Here is an 18,434-nt window from a genome sequence, read left to right on the forward strand (position 1 = left end):
CTGACTTCTCAAGGGAGACCCTACAGGCAAGAAGGGACTGGCAAGAAATATTCAAAGTAATGAAAATCCAAAACCTACAACCATGAATACTCTATCCAGCGAAATTGTCATTCAGAATAGAAGGACAGAGAAAGTGTTTCCAGGACAAAATAAAACTGAAAGAGTTCATTAGATCCAAACCACTGTTATATGAGATGTTAAAGGGACTGGTTTAAAAAACAGAAGCTAGGGAGATGAAACAAAGGCAAACTAAACAGGCAACGAGAGTGGAAAAGGAACTGTGGGTACGGGAAGCATATTGGGGGGAGGTCAACAGGGAGGGGGAGTGGGGAGAGGGAGGGAGATGATATAGGAATTGGGGATCATGGTAGGAGGGAATGGAATAGATGGAGAGAGGTTGGGAGGAACTGTATGCACAACTAATGGACATAATCTAAAAGGGGGGGACAACTGGAGGGAGGGGGGGCCACCGGGTGGAGGGGAGCAGAGGGAAGGGAAATTGGCACAAATGTAATATTTTAATCAATAAAACACATTAAATCTGAAAAAAAACAAAAAAAAACAATGAGGCTAGTATAAGCAGCCTATGGGACAACTTCAAGACACCCAACATTCACATCATTAGGGGTCCCAGAAGGAGAAGAGGAAGAGCAAGAAATTGGAAATCTATTTGAAAAGACAGTGAAAGAAAACTTCCCTAATTTGGTGAAGGAAATAAGACATGCAAGTCCAAGAAGCACAGAGAGTCCCAAACAAGATGGATGCAAGGAGGCCCACTCCAAGACATATATTTAAGATGCCAAAGGTTAAAGTTAAAGAGAATAATCCTCAAAGCAGCATGACAAAAGAAGTTAATTACCTATGGGGGAGTTCCCATAAGACTGTCAGCTCATTTCTCAAAAGAAACTTTGCAGGCTAGAAGGGATTGGCAAGAAGTATTCCAAGTCATGAAAAGCAGGGACCTAGAGCCAAGATTGCTCTACCCAGGAAAGCTATCATTTAGAATCCAAGGGCTTCCCAGACAAGAAAAAATTGGGTTCATCATCATCAAGCCATTATGATATGAAATGTTAAAGGGACTTATTTAAGAAAAAGATCAACACTATGAACAATAAAATGGCAAAGAATATAAATCTATCAACAATTGAATCTAAAAAACAAACTGAGCAAACAAGAACAGAGACAAAATCATGGATATGGAGAGCATTTTCATGGTTGCCAGATGCGAGGGGAGTTGGGGGAATGGGTGAAGAGGTGAGGGAATTAATAAGTACAAGTAGGTAGTTACAGAATAGCCATCGGGATGTAAAGTACAATATGGGAAATGGAGCAGCCAAATAACTTATATGTATGACCCATGGACATGAACAATGGTGTGGGGATTGCCTGAGGGAGTGAGGGGTGCTGAGTAGAGGGAGCAAAGGGGGAAAAATCAGGACAACTGTAATAGCATAATCAATAAAATATAATTTAAAAAATCTCAGTTTATATTAGGTGCCATTTTTTTGTTGTTGTTGCTTATTAGGGCTTGCAGGGTTAATATTGTCTTCAATCTGCAGCTTCTTTGAAGGAATCTTTTAAAATCACTTGGCATTTGGTGAGGGTTAACTTAGTTACAAATGGATAATACAAATCTTAACCTGGTCCTTGTAAGCTTCCATACATTGCAACATGCCAAAGTGAACCAACCCAGTGAAGAAGCCGTCCATGTGAACACGCTCCTTGTCCCTCAGGAGACTTGGGACCAGCTGACACTATCAGTGACTGAAAGCACCTGTCTTTCCAGAATGGGAAAAAACCAAGTTTTAACATTATTTTATAATTTATAGTAAAAACTATAAGTCAAAGGTATAATATTTCTTCTTAAACTCCACTGGATCCTCCTGGACAGCCTCTGTCGCGCAGCATCTCATCATGGAAAGCACTTTTAGAGAATACACAGCCCTCTCTTCTATCGCAAAACATGCACTAGTTTTACTTGATTATCACTAATCACAGAAAAGGCATGGTGAGCATATGGTGTTGTCCCCTGCATTGACTCTGTGCTTCCCCAACCCCACGCTTCACGGTCCTCTCTGGCAATCACTGAATAAGTTTCATGGGATATTAATTTATTTGAAGAAGAAGAAGAAAAAAAAAAGACATTCTTATGACCAGAAAACAAAAATACAAGCTAGGTAAATACAGAGATCGTGGAAGTGACATGGGTATTCCAACTGGTGGATGGGAAAATCAGACTCTTATTTTGTAGTAATACTTTGCTCCAGCAAGTTTTTCATGAACATCATGTCATGATTACGCCACCCTGGCTAAATACAGTCACTTTATATAAAATTGTAAGCTGTTATGTATTATTCTGCTCTCTTTTGTCAAATAATAGCAATTCTAATACTTTTTTTAATCAGTGAAGAGGAAACGCTTTGGCATAGAATATGTTTTCCAGTTGAGTAGTAAGGATTATGACATGACTTATTTTTATTATTGACTCATACTAGTATTTTCCACTTTAGGTTTTTATGATCTTTCTAAGATAAACATTTATCTTTAATTATTTGAGGTGTGTTTTTCCAGTCTTCTAAGGTTCCCTAGGAAAATATTTTAAAGGAATAAAAATTTAAATCCAAAAATCTAACAGAGTCAACACTAAACAGCTTTAAAAACATATTAAAGATAATATGGCAAGACTAACCCAGCCGAGCTTTGACAAGGGCAAAACTCAGTGGCTTCAGAAAAAATTTAGTCTCGTTAAATATTTATGCCTGGGTCTAAACATCTTGTCTTGCATGGAATAACACAGCAGAAATATTGGATTTAAAGGTCAATCAGAGGTCTGCTTTTGAGAACATATTACAGTTGTAAATTTGGATATACTAAATCTTTCTTCCAGTAACAATATAAGTGTTAGACTGTGAATGTAGGTGACAAACAGGTTGAGAAAGTTAATAATGGTCGGAAATAATGTAAATCTTGGCAAACATCTTTTGAAGCAGCATTTATGAAACTCAAAAACTTGCGTTTATGCCAGTTCTGTTTTATATGAGTATTAAAATTCGAAGGCCGGAAGAACACAAAATTATAGTCAACAAACTACACTGTGGTTCAAATTTTTAGAGGATGTTTACGCAAAACTGCAGAATAGTTGGAAAACCATTTTTTACATCGTGGCACAATTACACTATTTAGAAATTTAGACTGTTTCCAAAATATGCAGGAGACAAAGTATTCTGGCAAGTGATACGAAGCTAATTTACCTTAACCTTAGACTCTTAAGGTTTAGTTACTTGTAAATGTCATTGAGCCACACCATAAATGTCTGCCCTGAACAAATTCTCCAAAAAAGCTGAACAACTTTCATGGGTGGGGCAAGAGCTGGGAAGGAAATGGATTCATTGGGGCTTGCTCCCGCGTTGGAACAATATTTAGCACCACGCCCTCAACAAGGGCCTAACAGCAAGGATTACGGTCAGATCGATCCCATTTGGCCTACTGTCACAGTCCCCTATAAGAACTGAAATAAGGCGAGATTAAAGAGAGAGAGAGCACAGAAGTTTGGCGGCGGCGGGGCTTGGGACACCTAAGGGGGAACCATCAAGAAAATGCCCCTTATGTTCAAGCGTCTCTTCGACCTGGGATAGAAGAGTACTTCCCTTATCCACTGAGAGAGTTCCATTCTTTTTACCCGACCAACCTCGCATGCTTTAGTTGCTAGCACCACTTTCTGCGGCAGACCATTAGTCAGCACGAAAGGGGAATGGGGCGCCTTCTCTAGCCAGGGTTGGGGGCAGCGGGGTCTTCGGGGAGCAGGTGGAAGAGGAGCATCAACACCCGGCGCTTGGACGACAGCGGCCCTCCCACGCCCTCTTCTCTCGGCCCCATACCTGGACTTGGGAGCAATGAAGCACAAGCTGACCTGAGCTAGTCCCGAGAGCGGCTGGGGAGTCCAAGGGCAGGCTCCAGGTAGGAACCCGGAGTTTGGGAAGAGGCCGCGGGGACCCGACCATCACCTCCCGGACACCCCCCACCCCGGCGCACGCCCACCTCCCAGCCCTTCTCCCCAACTTCAGCCCTCTGCCCTGCGAGCGCGCTCCGCACTCCGCTGCCCTAGCGCCCCGCAGCCGGGCCCGCCTCGCCTCCTCCCGACCGACCCCCTTACCTTTCCATTCTTGGGGCTGCCGTTAAGGAACAGGGTCACCCGCCTCATCGCGCTGCCCCCACTGGGTCCTGAGTGAGTCGCCACCCTCCCACCTGGCTCTCCTCCCACCTTTTTCTTCTCCCACCCTTCCCCTCCCTCCACCCACTCGGGCTCTCCTCCCTTCGCCACCTTCCTTCTCTTGCGGACACAGACCACACAAGCACGCACTCTCAGTCCCACCCCAGGACTGGCTGGTCGTCCTGCCCACCCCGCCCCTGGGCGCCTCAGCCAGCCGGGGGCCCTTCCCCCAACTTTCTCGAGTGACTCTAAGCTCCACCAATCAACCGGCAGCACCGGCCAGAACTCAGCCAATCATCACCCTGTATTGGGTGGGCTCATACTAACTCCGCCCAGGCGGAGGGAGGAAAGAGAGGGCTGCCATCCCGCAGACGGGAAGGGTTATCAGCCAATCAGAGCAGAAGCTGGAACCCAGCGGCGGCTCAAAGCTTTACTGAGCAGGCGCAAACCGAGCACCAGGTAGATCTCATCTGCATACGGAGGTGGGGTTTGAGAAAAGTGGAGCGCTCGAAGTGATTCTGAGCGCCTCTAGCTGAAACCCCGCCCATAGCCCAACCCACACAAGAAACGGCTGCCGTCGGAGCTGGCTGATTGGATTAGACCACCCGTCATTCTGTCAGGATTGGTCCAGTGATTCTTTTCGAAGTTTACAACATCCAATTAAAAGACGGGGGCGGAGACCTCAAAGGTGTAACTGAAGGGTTCCTCCGCGAGACTCTCACAGGAAGTAGTCCCCACAAGCACAGGTTAGCTGGTGTTCTCCGTGTTTAGTGAGTCACTTGCAGCTAGCGGTCGCTTCTCCCCGAGTCCACTAGACCACTCGTGTTCCTGGGACGGCGAGGTACAGGCATGGGAGGGATCGGGGTGCGGCGGACATGTGCGAGTGGTGGAGGCGTAGAGAGATTCGTAGAGTAACTGCAGGATGCCGAGGAGGCGGGGCGGGCGATTTGAATCCGGCGGCGGGCGGTGGCCGTGTGGAGCTGAAGTGTAGGTACTGCATCCTGGGGCCGCGCCGTCAGCGACTCGGGACGCTGCAACCTTCCCGGCCACTGGCTCTCCAGGGAACCCTTCAGGGCGAAAGAGCGGAGGTCTAGAAGGCAGGACAGCCACGACGCTCATGTGTTGCGGGGAGTTCTTAATAAACCCAAGCGGGAGGGGAGCCAAGCTGCGTGAGTGAGACCTGGGGCAAGTGCCCTGGTTTGGACTTCAGGTATGGTGCAGCAGTGCTGTTTCTCACAAGTGTGTTCTACTTAGCCTGCCCCACGGAGACCGTGGTTCTCCGGCGTCCTGGACTGGATCACCCGTGTGCTCCTCAAAATGCAGATTCCTGGGGCCCAGCCAGACTTCCTGATTTAGAATTTATGGGAATCCACAAAGCCGGCCTTTAGCTGGGTACCCAGATGATTCAGGAGTTCGCTGAGATTGAAAGACCATTGCTTATAGCAGTGGTTTTCAACCTTTTTCATCACATTGCACACATAAAGTAATTATCAAAATTATGCGGCACATCAAAAAATATATTTTTTGCCAATCTGACAAAAAATATAGGTATAATTTTGATTTATTCATGCTGGTCAGCTATTGTTGTGTTGGCTGTTGTCTTGTTTTTTTTTATTTGATAATCTATGGGAAAAGAGGTCAGTGCCCCTGACCAAATAGTCAGGTATTGCATGTGCTAAAATTCCTTGCAGCACACCAGTTGAAAATTGCTGGCTTATAGTATGGAGATTGCTTTGTTTCATCCCAAACAGCAGTTTCCTCCATTTCCATTTAATTTGAGTTCCTAAAGTACTTTTGACATCTATTTTCATATCAATATACATTGTGTTAGAATTCAGTCTTGAATGAGGACCTAAATTGAATCACATTTATCTGGGGGATGGGTTTCTTTTTCTTTTTTCTCTTCTCTCTTTTTTAGATGGATACTAATTCAAAAGACAGCGAATCCCCTGAAAGCAAGGAGTCTGCTATTAATGCTGGTATGTAGTGATTTGTTGCCTCTTTGTGAAATTACTATTTAGATATCTGTCTTAATAAAGATGCTTAGTCCCCTCAACATGTCATCTGTTTCAGAAAATGCCTCTCTCGTTTTGGGAAATGAGAATCTTGTAACACCTCAGAATTATGCAGCTGAAGTGACTCCTAATCCTTGCACACCAGATAATTTTAAATTACCTTTGGACTTTTCCACAGTAACTGTGGATCAGTTGGGAATTACACCTGAAAGCTTTGTAAAGAACTCTTCAGGTAAGAGAAGTTGTCATTCTAGCGCAGTGCTTGTAAAGTTTAAAAGTAACTTTAATATAACTTAATTTTCTTTACCTATCCTATGTATCTTATTACTTGACATATCTAAATATATTGACTGCAAACTTGCTTGATCAGAGAGACTTCTTGTACATGCCCTGCTCATCTAGCATAGCAGGAGACCAGGGTCCAAGGTCACCAAACATGACCGTGTTCCTAAGTCCCAGTTGTGCTTTGTACCCAAACTGAAAAAAAATGTGTGCAAATCACTTTTTGACCCAACACGTGGGATACAGGAGTGTATGCACTATAAATAGTAAGACATTTTATGGTCACATATGGCAAAAATAAGAGAAATTTGGAGAGCAATTAAGAAAATATTACATCCTGGCTGGTGTGACTCAGTTGGTTGGAGTGTTGTCCTATAACTGAAAGGTTGTGGGTTTGGTTCCAGTCAGGGGGCATACCTAGGTTTTGAGTTTGATCCCCAGTCCAAGTGGGTACCAGAAGTAGGCGATGGATATTTCTCTCTTTCTCTTTCTCTAAACGTAATAAAAAAGTGTCCTCAGGGAAGGATAAAGAAAAAGAAAAAACGTTGAAGGATTGGAGTTTATCTTTTTGAAAATCACAAACGGAAAATGGGCTCACACTAATCTTCAAGGAGTAGAAATGAAATTCACCTTGAAGTCTGACTTAGATGGAGGAAAAATACAGGAGAGGAATTAAATTAGAGAACAGCATTTGGAAATGGAAGGAAATGGGGGGCCGTGAGAATCAAAGGGCACCAGAGTGATTGAGACAAGACTCAACTGGCATGTCATTCCACGTTTTCTTCTCAAGAACATCACTCCTAGGCCTGTAACAATCTAGATCTATTTGTTGTGCTTAGGCATGTCGCCAGTATTCAGGGTAGTGTGCCAAAACTACATAGGTATGTAAGAGAAACAACTTCTCTTGGAGAACTGAAAACAGGAGAGTACACGTAGGGCTAGGTGGAGCTCTTTCCTTTCAACCCACGGGGATAAAACTGGCCGATTCAGAAAAAGAGAAACTCTTGGTCCAAAGCAAGCCGTGATCCCCTTTGTATGCAGGAAATATGAAACAAAAATGATAACGATTAATTATAAATATGTTCTGTGTTCATTTCACACAACTGTATTTACTAAATACCTTCTGTGTGCCAGGCACTGTTCCAGGAACATGCAATAACTCAATGGACGAAACAAAGTTTCCTATCCAACTGATCATGTATGAACAATTTTACCTATAATTCTCTACTTAGATTTCTGTACCATGTGTTTATCATGTCCTTTCTCAGGCTGGTACATCACAGAGCTTCAGGACATGATTACTGACAATTGCCTTGTTTTGTTACAATTTAAAAGAGAGTTTTTATTTTAGGAAAGTCATTATCCTACCTTAAAAAATCCAGACGACGCTCTACAATTGGTATCCGGGGCTCTCCTGAAACAAACAACCTTATTCGTTTCATTGCTCAGCAACGGAATTTAAAGAATGCAGAGAAGTCTCCTTTGGCACAGAATTTCCCTTCTCCGGTATGATTTTCTTTTAATTTCTGTCATGAATTCTTTTGCTGTGTTACAAAGCTTTTGTAGTGTTTCTATTTTCCTGTTTGGATCTGGAGAGATGGCATTTTCTCTGTCTTATAGAGAGTGTACAGTTAGCAGAAATGATGATGTATATCCAGTTGTTTACCTGGAAAATAATATAATAATAAATAATAATACAAGAAGAAACTCTGTGTTTAGCATACACAAAACTGCAAACCTACTTTTGCCCACCCCTGTATTAAAAGTTATAAGATTCTGGCTAAAAATGGCTCTCTAGAGGAGATTTTTTATTTTTGTAATATTTTTTCTGTAGCGAGATGAGGCAGGGGTTTTCAATCTTTTTCTTTTAATATAGTATCTCTTTATGTGTAATTTTTTTGTGATGACTATGTGTTGGCCTATAGGGCAAGAGCTCCTCCAGAACAAAATATATTTGGGATAACCTTATGGCAGGAGCAAATTATTTGTCTGCTTATGGGAAACTATATAGATAGTTTTGCAGATTTTTAGTAGAATAATGCAGGCTCCTAAAAAGTCAAATAGTCGTACGAGTCTTGCTATGAAAGACACAGTCCCCAGTTTATCCATCTGGAAGGACAACTGCTTTTCACTCTTGTGGCTTTGACCTTCATGTTTTAAAATGTACTTACATTGCCACTTCCTTATTGTTCAGGTTTAGACTGTATGCGTGCATGAGGCCGATAGTGCAATGCAGTGGTTCTAAGAGGTTCTCCATCTGCAGATCCCTGGGATCCCTGAGATCCCTGAGTTCCGCTCAAGAGGTCAAAAAACTGGTTTTTGTAAGAGTCCTAAGATGCTATTTGCCTTTTTCCACCGTCTTGATGTTTACACCCCTGGTGTAAAAGCAGTGGTGGGTACACTGATGGCACCAAGCTGTCCTTTTATACATCACTGACAAGCATTCACAAGAAATAATAATAATGCCAGTTTCACTTAAAATCTTTGATGAAGCAGTGCAAATTATAAATTTTATTAATTCTCAACCCTGGGTATTATGTGTGATGAAGTGGGAAGTACGCATCAGGTATTTCCAAAGTACGTACAGGAATGTGGCTGTTTCAAAAAAAATCATGTGTAATTGCTTGAGCTGTGAGCTGAACTAACCCCTTTCATGGAACATAATTTTTCCTTGAAAGTGACTGACAGATACCTTGTTTCATCAGACTGGGAAATGTGGCTGACATTTTCTCAAAAATGAATGTGCCACTTCAAGGGAAAACATATTTCTTGCCAATGAAAAAATGGAGTTTTCAAGAGAAAATTAGAATTTTGGAACAAATTCACCCTTAGTTTGATAACACTATATTTTTCTAATAGATTAGTGGAGATATTAATGAATGTGTGTTTTTTTTTCTTCCACTCAATTTAATTCAGAGTACACAATGCAAACAGGCCTTTCAACTATTTTACATTTGTACACACACACACACCAAGGCCTCTTAAGTATTGGTGCTAACTCTTGCACACTGTCTTTCTCAGGGAGCTTGGCAGAGGAGCCTCCAATCTTCATACCTTAAACTCCTAAACCTGTTAGGTAGATTTCTGACATAGGTAGAGGTGCCAAAGAACCTACACTCAGACCAGAAGACAAAAGCACTTGTGAAAATTTAATGAACTCCCCTCCATGTGGCTTCAAGCTACCAGCACACAGGCCCCACCAACACTTTTAATCTTCTCCTCAGTTCTTCTGCTGAAGAATTTGGCCTTCACAATGAAAGGCTGCTTTGGGAGCTTTCCCTTCCCCAGAACTTTTTAGTAGCCCAATCGCACCACATCAATGACGGGAGCGGCTCCGGTCTTGCTTTTGGCAGCATTTACCCGTGTCTGCTCACTGACCAAGGTCCAGGTTTGTCAATGTTGACAGTGGGGCAGAAGCTCTAGTTCCTCTTTGAGTGGTAATGCCTCATACCAGCTTTCCCAAAGTAGCCTGGGTGATACTTGTCGAAGTTGATCCTGTGATGATGCAAGCCGCCAGCATTACCTCAGCCTCCCTGGTGCTTCCTGTGCTTGCCGATACGGCCGTGGCCGTGGCTCACATGGCCCCTAAGTTTCTGGGTCTTTCTCAGTCTGGATGGCATGTTGGTGACTGAGATGCAAGAGAGCTGACTGTGTTTCGATATTGCATAATAAAACGTGCTAACATTTGGAAGATCTGCATTGCTAAGTGAACCGATATTTTTCTTTTTAAAAACTTTTAAATTCCTTTTTAAATTTTTTGTTCTATTACAGTTGTCCCAGATTACCCCCTGTTGCTTGAACCCATGTTTTTCAAATGACCAGTGTATGCAAAATATGCCCTCAAATTGCAAGATAGGCCATGAATTTTTAAAAAAATATATTTAATTGATTATGTTGTTACAGTAGTTCCAATTTTTTTTCCCCTTTGCTCCCCTCTCTGCCCATTACCCCACTTCCCTCCAGCAATCCCACCCCTCTTAGTTCATGTCCATGAGTTGTGCATATAAGTTCTTCGGCTTCACCCTTTCCTATATTATTCTTATTATTTTTAACTTCCCCCTGTCTATTTTGTACCAACTGATTATGCTTCTTAGTCCCTGCACCATTTTACCACTTCTCCCCCTTCCCCCTCCCAGGTGATAACCTTCCAAATGATCCCCATACCTATGATTCTGTTCCTGTTCTGGTTTGCTTAGTTGGATTTTGTTTTTATTTTTTAGATTCAGTTGTTGAGAGTTGTGAGTTTGTTGTCATTTTAGTGTTCATAGTTTTCATCTTTTTCTTAAGTAAGTCCTTTTGACATTTCATATAATAATAGCTTGGTGATGATGAACTCCTTTAGCTTTACCTTGTCTGGGAAGCACTTTGTCTGCCCTTCCGTTACAAATGATAGCCTTGCTGGATAGAGTAATCTTGGTTGCAGGTTGCCTTTCATCACCTTGAATACTGCTTGCCAGTCCCTTCCTGCCTGCAAAGTGTCCTCTGAGAAATCAGCTGATAGTCCTATAGGCACCCCCTGTGGGCAGCTCTCCGCCTCTCTCTTGCTGCCCCCAGCACTGTCTTTATCTTTCACTTTTGGCTTCTCAATCATGATGCGTCCTGGTGTGGTCCCCCCTGGGTCCAGCTTGCCCAGGACCCTCCTTTTTCCTGGACCTGTATGTCCATCTCCTTCACAAAATTTGGGCAGTTTTCCTCATTTTTTTCAATGCTTGCTTCCTCATTCTGCACTGGTTGACTGTGTTTTTTCTTCCTTATGTTCCAAATCATTGATTTGAACCCCGGTTTCCTTCCTTTCACCATTGGTTTTGTGTGGATTTTCTTTCGTTTCACTTAGCATAGCCTTCACTTCTTTTATGCCTTTGCTGTACTCAAGCATATCTGTCAAGCCAGTGAGCATCTTTATCACCAGTGTTTTGAATTCTGCATCTGTTAGGTTGTCTGTCTCCTCATCTGTTAGGTTGGATATCTCCAAGTCTCTTAGTTCTCCCACTGGAACCTTGATCCTGTTCCCTCTTTGTGGCCATACTTCTGTGTCTCCTCATTCTGACAGGCTCCTCTGTGTGTTTGCCTCTGCACATCCCAGATAGGGCTGTCGCTCCTATTACGTTGTAAGGGACGGAGCCTTAGGGATCCGTCAGTACAGGGTGATCTGTTTCACCATGTTGTGGCGCTGTATGTGGGGGAGGGGTCCGGGAGGGAACAATGTAGCCTGTCCAGCACTCGCCCCTTTTCCAGGCACTTCTCCCACTTCTGTATGGGACTGGCACCTCTCTAGCTGTTGTCCTGGCTGTCGTTCCCAGAGTGGGTGGGTCTGCGGATAATCTAGGACCGTGGGGGCCCTTTAAACAAGTGGACTCTGCTGAGAGACTGGTAGTTTCTGCCTCCACCCCAAACCCCACTGGTCTGCACAGTCAGAAGCAATGAGGCTTGATTTTCCCCGGTGCTGGGACTGTGCGCTTCGAGGTCTGGTGAGTAGCTGGAAATGCTCCCCAAGTGTCCCTTCTGACTTTTTAAAACGTGTGCCTGCGCTTTCTGCTGTCCTGCCGCTGCCGCCACTGCTGCCTTTTGTTGGACTTCCATGCAGTTTGATTTTCTGGAACTTCTGGTTGTCTCTAGTTTTGAGGTAGTTGTATTCCTTCTTAGTTGTGGAGGTAGATGCAGTGTGTCTGTGTACGCCTCCATGTTGGCCAAGGCCATGAATTTTAACATAAAAGAATATAAGAAGTTTACTGATATGATTTTATATTTGACTAACCATAATGTAATCTTTGTTATGTTTTGTGTTCCATTAAAGAAGAATGTCCACAATTCTGAAAAGGCTATCAAAATACTCTTGATAGATAGTCGTCGGCGGCGGCGGCAGCCGTCCGTCTCGAGAGACGATGGTGTAGCTTCTTAAGAGTCTATCTGCACCGCCGAGAATGGCTGTGCAGTCCAACTCGGGAGTGACACGGTATCTGTCTCCTCCCGTGTTGAATCGACATCTTGTGATGACGCTGGAGTGTCCTCTCCAGTGAAGCTGAAGCTACAGAGCCTGGGCAGGGTGATATGGAGGGTCTGCTGTTGCCCATGCAGCAGACCCCCCCTCTCTTCGCAGCTGAAGGATCCAAGGGAAAGACGGAGTCGATACAGCTTGGCTTCAGGTGCGCCGCAGGAGTTGCCGGTGTTGACTACAACGTCAAACCGCCTTAGGGACTCCGGCTCCGGATTTTCTGTCGGGGTTTACTCCCTTAGCCTTTCCCCTGAAGAGGTATGCCGCAAGGCAGCGGAGGTTTTTTGGAATCAGAGTTTTCTGAGTGTTCTTGATAGATAACAACCAACATAAACTATGAGTTTTTGGTGTTTGAATAATTAAGAGTGTCAAGATTTTTGAGAACTTTTGTAAGAGCAGAGACAGGTATGGACAGTGGAACTGTATTGCGGGGTGTGGTTCTTGGCTTTATTATCAATTGTGACTTTTGACAAGTTAAATTCTCTGTGTCAGTTTCCTCATGTATAAAATAGGGGTGATAATAATAACAAGGGTTTTGTGAGGATGAATAAGTTAGTAGCTATGAAGCACTGATAACTGCCTATGATAAGGTGTGCATGAGACTCACTGTCATTATTTCTGAGAAAAATGAGGCTTTTGCTTTCTCACATCTCCAGCCATAGCTGTCCCAGCACTTGCCCCTTTTCCATTTCTTCCAATAGTCAGTTACAATTTCTGGTTTAAATTAGGGTTTAGCATGCCTATTTTAACCACGTAGACATTTTTTTACAAGCTGCTTTGAAGTGTATTATGGTCATATTCCTTTCTTGCACAACTTCTGTTTTTCCTGTAGTTAATAATTACTGTTATTTTGGTTTAGTCTTTTAATTAATACTATAATCCCATCCCCAAACTCTGACAAGAATTGTAAACCCTAAGAGTCTGTCAGTTCTTTTCTTGTTTCCTGGTATCCTCTGGCTTCTTCCTCCTGTTGGCTTGGTTGTCACTAGATTTGTTGGATAGCTGTCATTTTGTGACTTCTTTTCACCATCCTCGGTAATTTCCTTTTCCTCTCTGATTTGGATTCTGTTTCCTGAATCACATATCTTTCTCTTTTCTTGGTTTACTAGCTCATTTTTCTGGAGCCTTTGCACATCTGACAATATTGCACCAGCACATTGACTTATGAATTGTCTTAGTATAACTGAAATCTAGGTTGCATATATTTTCCATTAAAACTTTGAAGGCATTGCTCTGTTGTATTTTAGGCTATAGAACTGAAGAACCCTGTTCATTTATTCAATCAACACATATTTTGATTCCCTATCTTTTATGTGGCCTGCTTTTTAAAAAATTTAAAAAATAGACTTCTGCCAAGATGGAGGCCTAGACTGATACGCTTTGTCTTCCTCCACAACTAAGAAGGACTACAACTACCGCAAAACCAGAAATAACCAGAAGTTCCAGAAAATAAAGCTACATGGAAGTTATAAACAAGGGGTGCTCATCTGGACAGGTAGGAGGGGCGAAGCTGGGACAGAGAGGTCAAGCTGTGCCAGCGGCGGCAGCTGCCGCAATAGGCGGCGGGACTGTGGTAAGCACAGACACCTGTAGTTAAGTAGAGGCAAGAAGCGCCTGGGAGCACCCCTAGCTGCAGACCAGACCCGTCAGCTCGTGATCCCAACGCCGGGGAAGGCAGACACCCATTGCCTTGGACTGTGAGGCCCAGAGGGGGTGGAGATGGAGGAGGAAGCTCCCGGTCTCTCAGCGGAGAGACAACGGCAGGAATCCCTCTTGGACCCCCGCCCCCACACAAAGCGCCACAGTGTGGTGAGAAGGATCGCCCGGTAGTGACAAGTGCATGGGGCTCTGCCCCCGATAGCGTAGGAGGTGTGACAACCCTGCCCAGGAAGCAAAAAACTGGCAGGATGGCAGGGTTAATGATAGAGATCCCAATCATGCAGCTGACCAGAAAGCAAATACGTGAATTAATGGACGAACAAATAGATAACCTTTCTGAGGCTCAGTTCAGAGCTATAGTTATAAGACAGCTTACAGAAATAACAGCGGGACTTAATCAAGACAAGGAAGAAATGAAGGCTAGTCCTGCTGAAATGAACGAAAATACATACAAAACAATTGGTGAGGGAAGGAAAACCGGAGATCAAATCAACAAATCGGAACATAGGGAAGGAACAGTCAACCAGTGCAGAAAGAGGGAACAAAAAGTGAGGGATATGAGAAGCTCAGGAACCTCTGGGACAACTATAAGAGACCGAACAACCGAATTATAGGGTTGCCAGAGGTGAAGAAGAACTAGAAATTGAAAAATTATGTGAAAAAATAATGAAGCAGAACTTCCCTAACTTGGGGAAGGAAATACACTTATATGTCCAGGAAGCACAGAGAGTTCCAAATAAACTGAACCCACAGAAAACCACACCAAGACACATTATAATCAAAATGTCAAAAATTAAAGATAAAGAGAGATTCTTAAAAGCAGCAAGAGAGAAGAAGAGAATTATGTACAAAGGGGTCCCAATTAGATATCAGCTGATTTCTCAAAGGAGACCTACAACCACGAGTACTCTATCCAGTGAAGCTGTCATTCAGAATAGAAGGGCAGAGAAAGTGCTTCCAGGACAAAGTAAAACTGAAGGAGTTCATTAGATCCAACCCACTGTTATATGAGATGTTAAAGGAACTTTAGAAGAAGGAGGATCAAAACTATGAACATTAAAATGAAAACTGTATCACAACAACCAACAGCAGAAGCTAGGGAACCGAAACAAAGGCAAACTAAGTAGGCAACGAGAGTGGAAAAAGAATTATAGGTATGGGGAACATTTTGGGGGAGGTCAGCGGGGAGGGGAAGGTGGGAAAGGGAGGGAGATGATGCAGGAATTAAGAAGCATAGTAGGAGGGAGTGGAGTAGACAGGAAGATGTTGAGAACTATATGCACAACCAATGGGCATGGACTAAGGGGTGAGGGCATCTGGAGGGAGCGGGGGCCAGTGGGTGGAGGGGAGCAGAGGGAAAAGAAATTGGGACAACTGTAACAGTATAATCAATAAAACATTAAAAAAATTTTAAATAGTTAAAATACAATATTGTCTTAGATTCAAGTTTACAATCTAGTTGTGCAACTTTTATTTACCTAATGATGTGGTCACCAGGATGTCCAATGACCGTCTGACACTGTACATTAAATCCCCACAACTTGCGTAGAACTGGACGTTTGGACCTCTTAACTCTTCTGCACCATTTCTGCCCTTCCCTCAAACCCCTTCCCCTCTGGCAGCCATCACTTCGACCTCTGTTTCCATGAGTTTGTTTCTGTTTTGTTTAGTTCGTTCGCTTTTTTAAAATTCCACATATAAATAAAATCATATGGTATTTGTTCTTCTGTCTTATTTCATTTAACATAATACTCTCTGGGTCCATCGATGTTGCCCCAAATGGCAAAGTTTCATTCTTTTTTATGACTAACAATTCACTGTATGTGTGTGTTGTTTACATATTAGACTATTGTAGATAATGCTGTGATGAACATCAGGGTGTGTGTGTGTGTTTGTGTGTGTGTGTGTCCTTTTGAATTAGTGTTTTGTTTTTCTTTGGATAGATCCAAAATTGGAGTTGCTGCATCATATGATAGTTTTTAATTTTTTGAGGAAACTTCATACTTTTTCCATAGTGGCTGCACCAATTTGCCATTTAACCAAAAGTGCACGATGGTTGTTCCCTTTTCTCCACATCCTCACCAACACCTATTTGTAGGCTGATAATAAACTGACTGGTGTGAGGTGATTTTGATTCGCATTTTGGTTTTGATTTGCATTTCCCTGATCATTAGTGATATTGAGCACCTTTTCATATATCTGTTGGCTATTTTTTTATTTTCTTTGGAAAAATATTTAGAACTTCTGCCCATTTTTAAATTGTATTTTTTTGTGCTTTTGCAGTCGAGTTATAGGAGTTTTTTAATATAATTTTAATATTAACCCCTTACTAGATATAGGATTTGCAAATATCTTCCCCCATTTGGTAGGTTGCCTTTTCATTTTGTTGATGGTTTTCTTTGCTGTATGGAGCCTTTTTAGTGTGATGTAGTCCCACTTGTTTATTTTTTTATTTTGTTGCCAAACCAAAGAAGTCTGCCAAAAATAACGTCAAGGAGACTACTGCCTGTATTTTCTTCTAGGAGTTTTGCGGTTTCATGTCTTAGATTCAAGTCTTTAATTCATTTTGAGTTAATTTTTGTGTATGGTGAAAGATAGTGGTCCAATATCATGCTTTTATATCTGTCTGTCCAGTTTTCTAACTCCACTTATTGAAGAAACTGTCCTTTTTCCTTTGTATGTTCTTCGCTTTTTTGTCATAAATTGACAATGTACACATGGGTTTGTTTCTGGTCTCTATTCTTGTTTTATTGATCTTTGTGTCTGTTTTTATGCCAATACCATACTGTTGTAATTACTACAGCTTTGTAATATAGTTTGAAGTACGGAAGTATGATGCCTCTAGCTTTGTTGTCTCTCAAGATTATTTTGGCTCTTCAGGGTCTTGTAGTTTCATGCAACTCTTATGATTGTTCTATTTCTGTAGTGAATGTCATCAGAATTTTGGTAAGGATTGTATTGAACCCATGGATTGCTTTGCATGCTATGGACATTTTAGCAATATAAATTATTTCAATCCATGGGCACAAAATATCTTTACCCTTATTTGTGTCTTTATCAATTTCTTAAAATTTTTAGTGTACAGCTCTTTTACCTGCTTGGTTAAATTTGTTCCTAGGTATTTTACTCTTTTTTTTTTTTTTTAAGTATATTTTATTGATTATGTTGTTACAGTCATCTCAATTTCCTTTCCCTTTGCTCCCCTCTTCCCAATACTCCCCTTTCCTCCAGGAATTCCCACCCCCCTTAGTTCATGTCCATAGGTCAAGCATATAAGTTCTTTGGCTTCACCCTTTCCTATATTATTCTTAACTTCCCCCTGTCTATTTTGTACCAACCAATTATGCTTCTTAATCCCTGCACCATTTTCCCATTTCTCCCCCTACCCACTCCCAGCTGATAACTCTCCAAATGATCCTCATACTTATGATTCTGTTCTTGTTCTGGCTGTTTGCTTAGTTTGTTTTTGTTTTTATTTTTTAGATTCAGTTATTGCTGGTTGTGAATTTGTTGTCATTTTAGTGTTCATAGTTTTGATTCTCTTTTTCTTTAATAAGTTGCTTTAACATTTCATATAATAATGGCTTGGCGATGGCGATGATGGCCTTCTTTACCTTTACCTTGTCTGGGAAGCCCTTTATCTGCCCTTCCATTCCAAAGGATAGCTTTGCTGGATAGAGTAGTCTTGGTTGTAGGTCCTTGCTTTTCATCACATTGAATACTTCTTGCCAGTCCCTTCTTGCCTGAAAAGTTTCTTTTGAGAAATCAGCTGATAGTCTTATAGGCAACCATCTGTAGGTAACTCTCTGCTTTTTTCTTGCTGCCTTTAAGATTCTTTCTTTACCTTTAACCTTTGGCATTTTAATTATGATGTGTCTTGGTGTGGTCCTCTTTGGGTCTAGCTTGTTTGGGACTCTCTGTGCTTCCTGGGCTTGTATGTCTTATTTCCTTTGCCAAGTTTGGGAAGTTTTCCTTCATTATTTTTTCACATAAGCTTTCGATTTCTTGCTCTTCCTATTCTCCTGGCACCCCTATGCTTCAGATGTTGGCATGTTTAAAGTTGTCCCAGAGGTTCCTAAGCCTCTCCTCATTTTTTCCAATTCTTGTTTCCTCATTCTGTACTGGTTGACTGTTTTTTTCTTTCTTATGTTCCAAATCATTGATTTCAAACCCGGTTTCCTTCCTTTCACCATGGGTTTTGCATGGATTTTCCTTCGTTTCTTTTAGCATAGCCTTCACTTCTTCCCTTATGCATTTGCCATACTTAAGCATATCT

The 18,434-nt window shown here is 42.3% G+C and overlaps 2 protein-coding genes and 1 pseudogene across 2 annotated transcripts in view; 1 reads left to right on the top strand and 2 right to left on the bottom strand.

The window, feature by feature from the left end:
• Positions 1–4,272, bottom strand: part of KCTD9 (potassium channel tetramerization domain containing 9) — a 28,401-nt gene extending 24,129 nt beyond the window's left edge. The window contains exon 1 of the mRNA XM_090290280.1: positions 4,154–4,272. Within this exon, the coding sequence (XP_090146406.1) occupies positions 4,154–4,201 (48 nt within the window). The 5' untranslated portion in view covers positions 4,202–4,272. The remainder of the gene's footprint in view (positions 1–4,153) is intronic.
• A 1,856-nt stretch (positions 4,273–6,128) lies between these two features.
• CDCA2 (cell division cycle associated 2) overlaps positions 6,129–18,434 on the top strand; it is a 51,328-nt gene continuing 39,022 nt past the window's right edge. The window contains exons 1-3 of the mRNA XM_090290281.1: positions 6,129–6,189; positions 6,284–6,457; positions 7,859–8,013. Coding sequence (XP_090146407.1) covers positions 6,129–6,189; positions 6,284–6,457; positions 7,859–8,013 — 390 coding nt within the window. The remainder of the gene's footprint in view (positions 6,190–6,283; positions 6,458–7,858; positions 8,014–18,434) is intronic.
• Positions 9,606–10,127, bottom strand: LOC150000248 (large ribosomal subunit protein uL15 pseudogene; annotated as a pseudogene).

This window comes from Furipterus horrens, unplaced genomic scaffold, assembly GCF_987537825.1.
Source record: "Furipterus horrens unplaced genomic scaffold, mFurHor1.1.pri manual_scaffold_10, whole genome shotgun sequence".
Taxonomy (NCBI): domain Eukaryota; kingdom Metazoa; phylum Chordata; class Mammalia; order Chiroptera; family Furipteridae; genus Furipterus; species Furipterus horrens.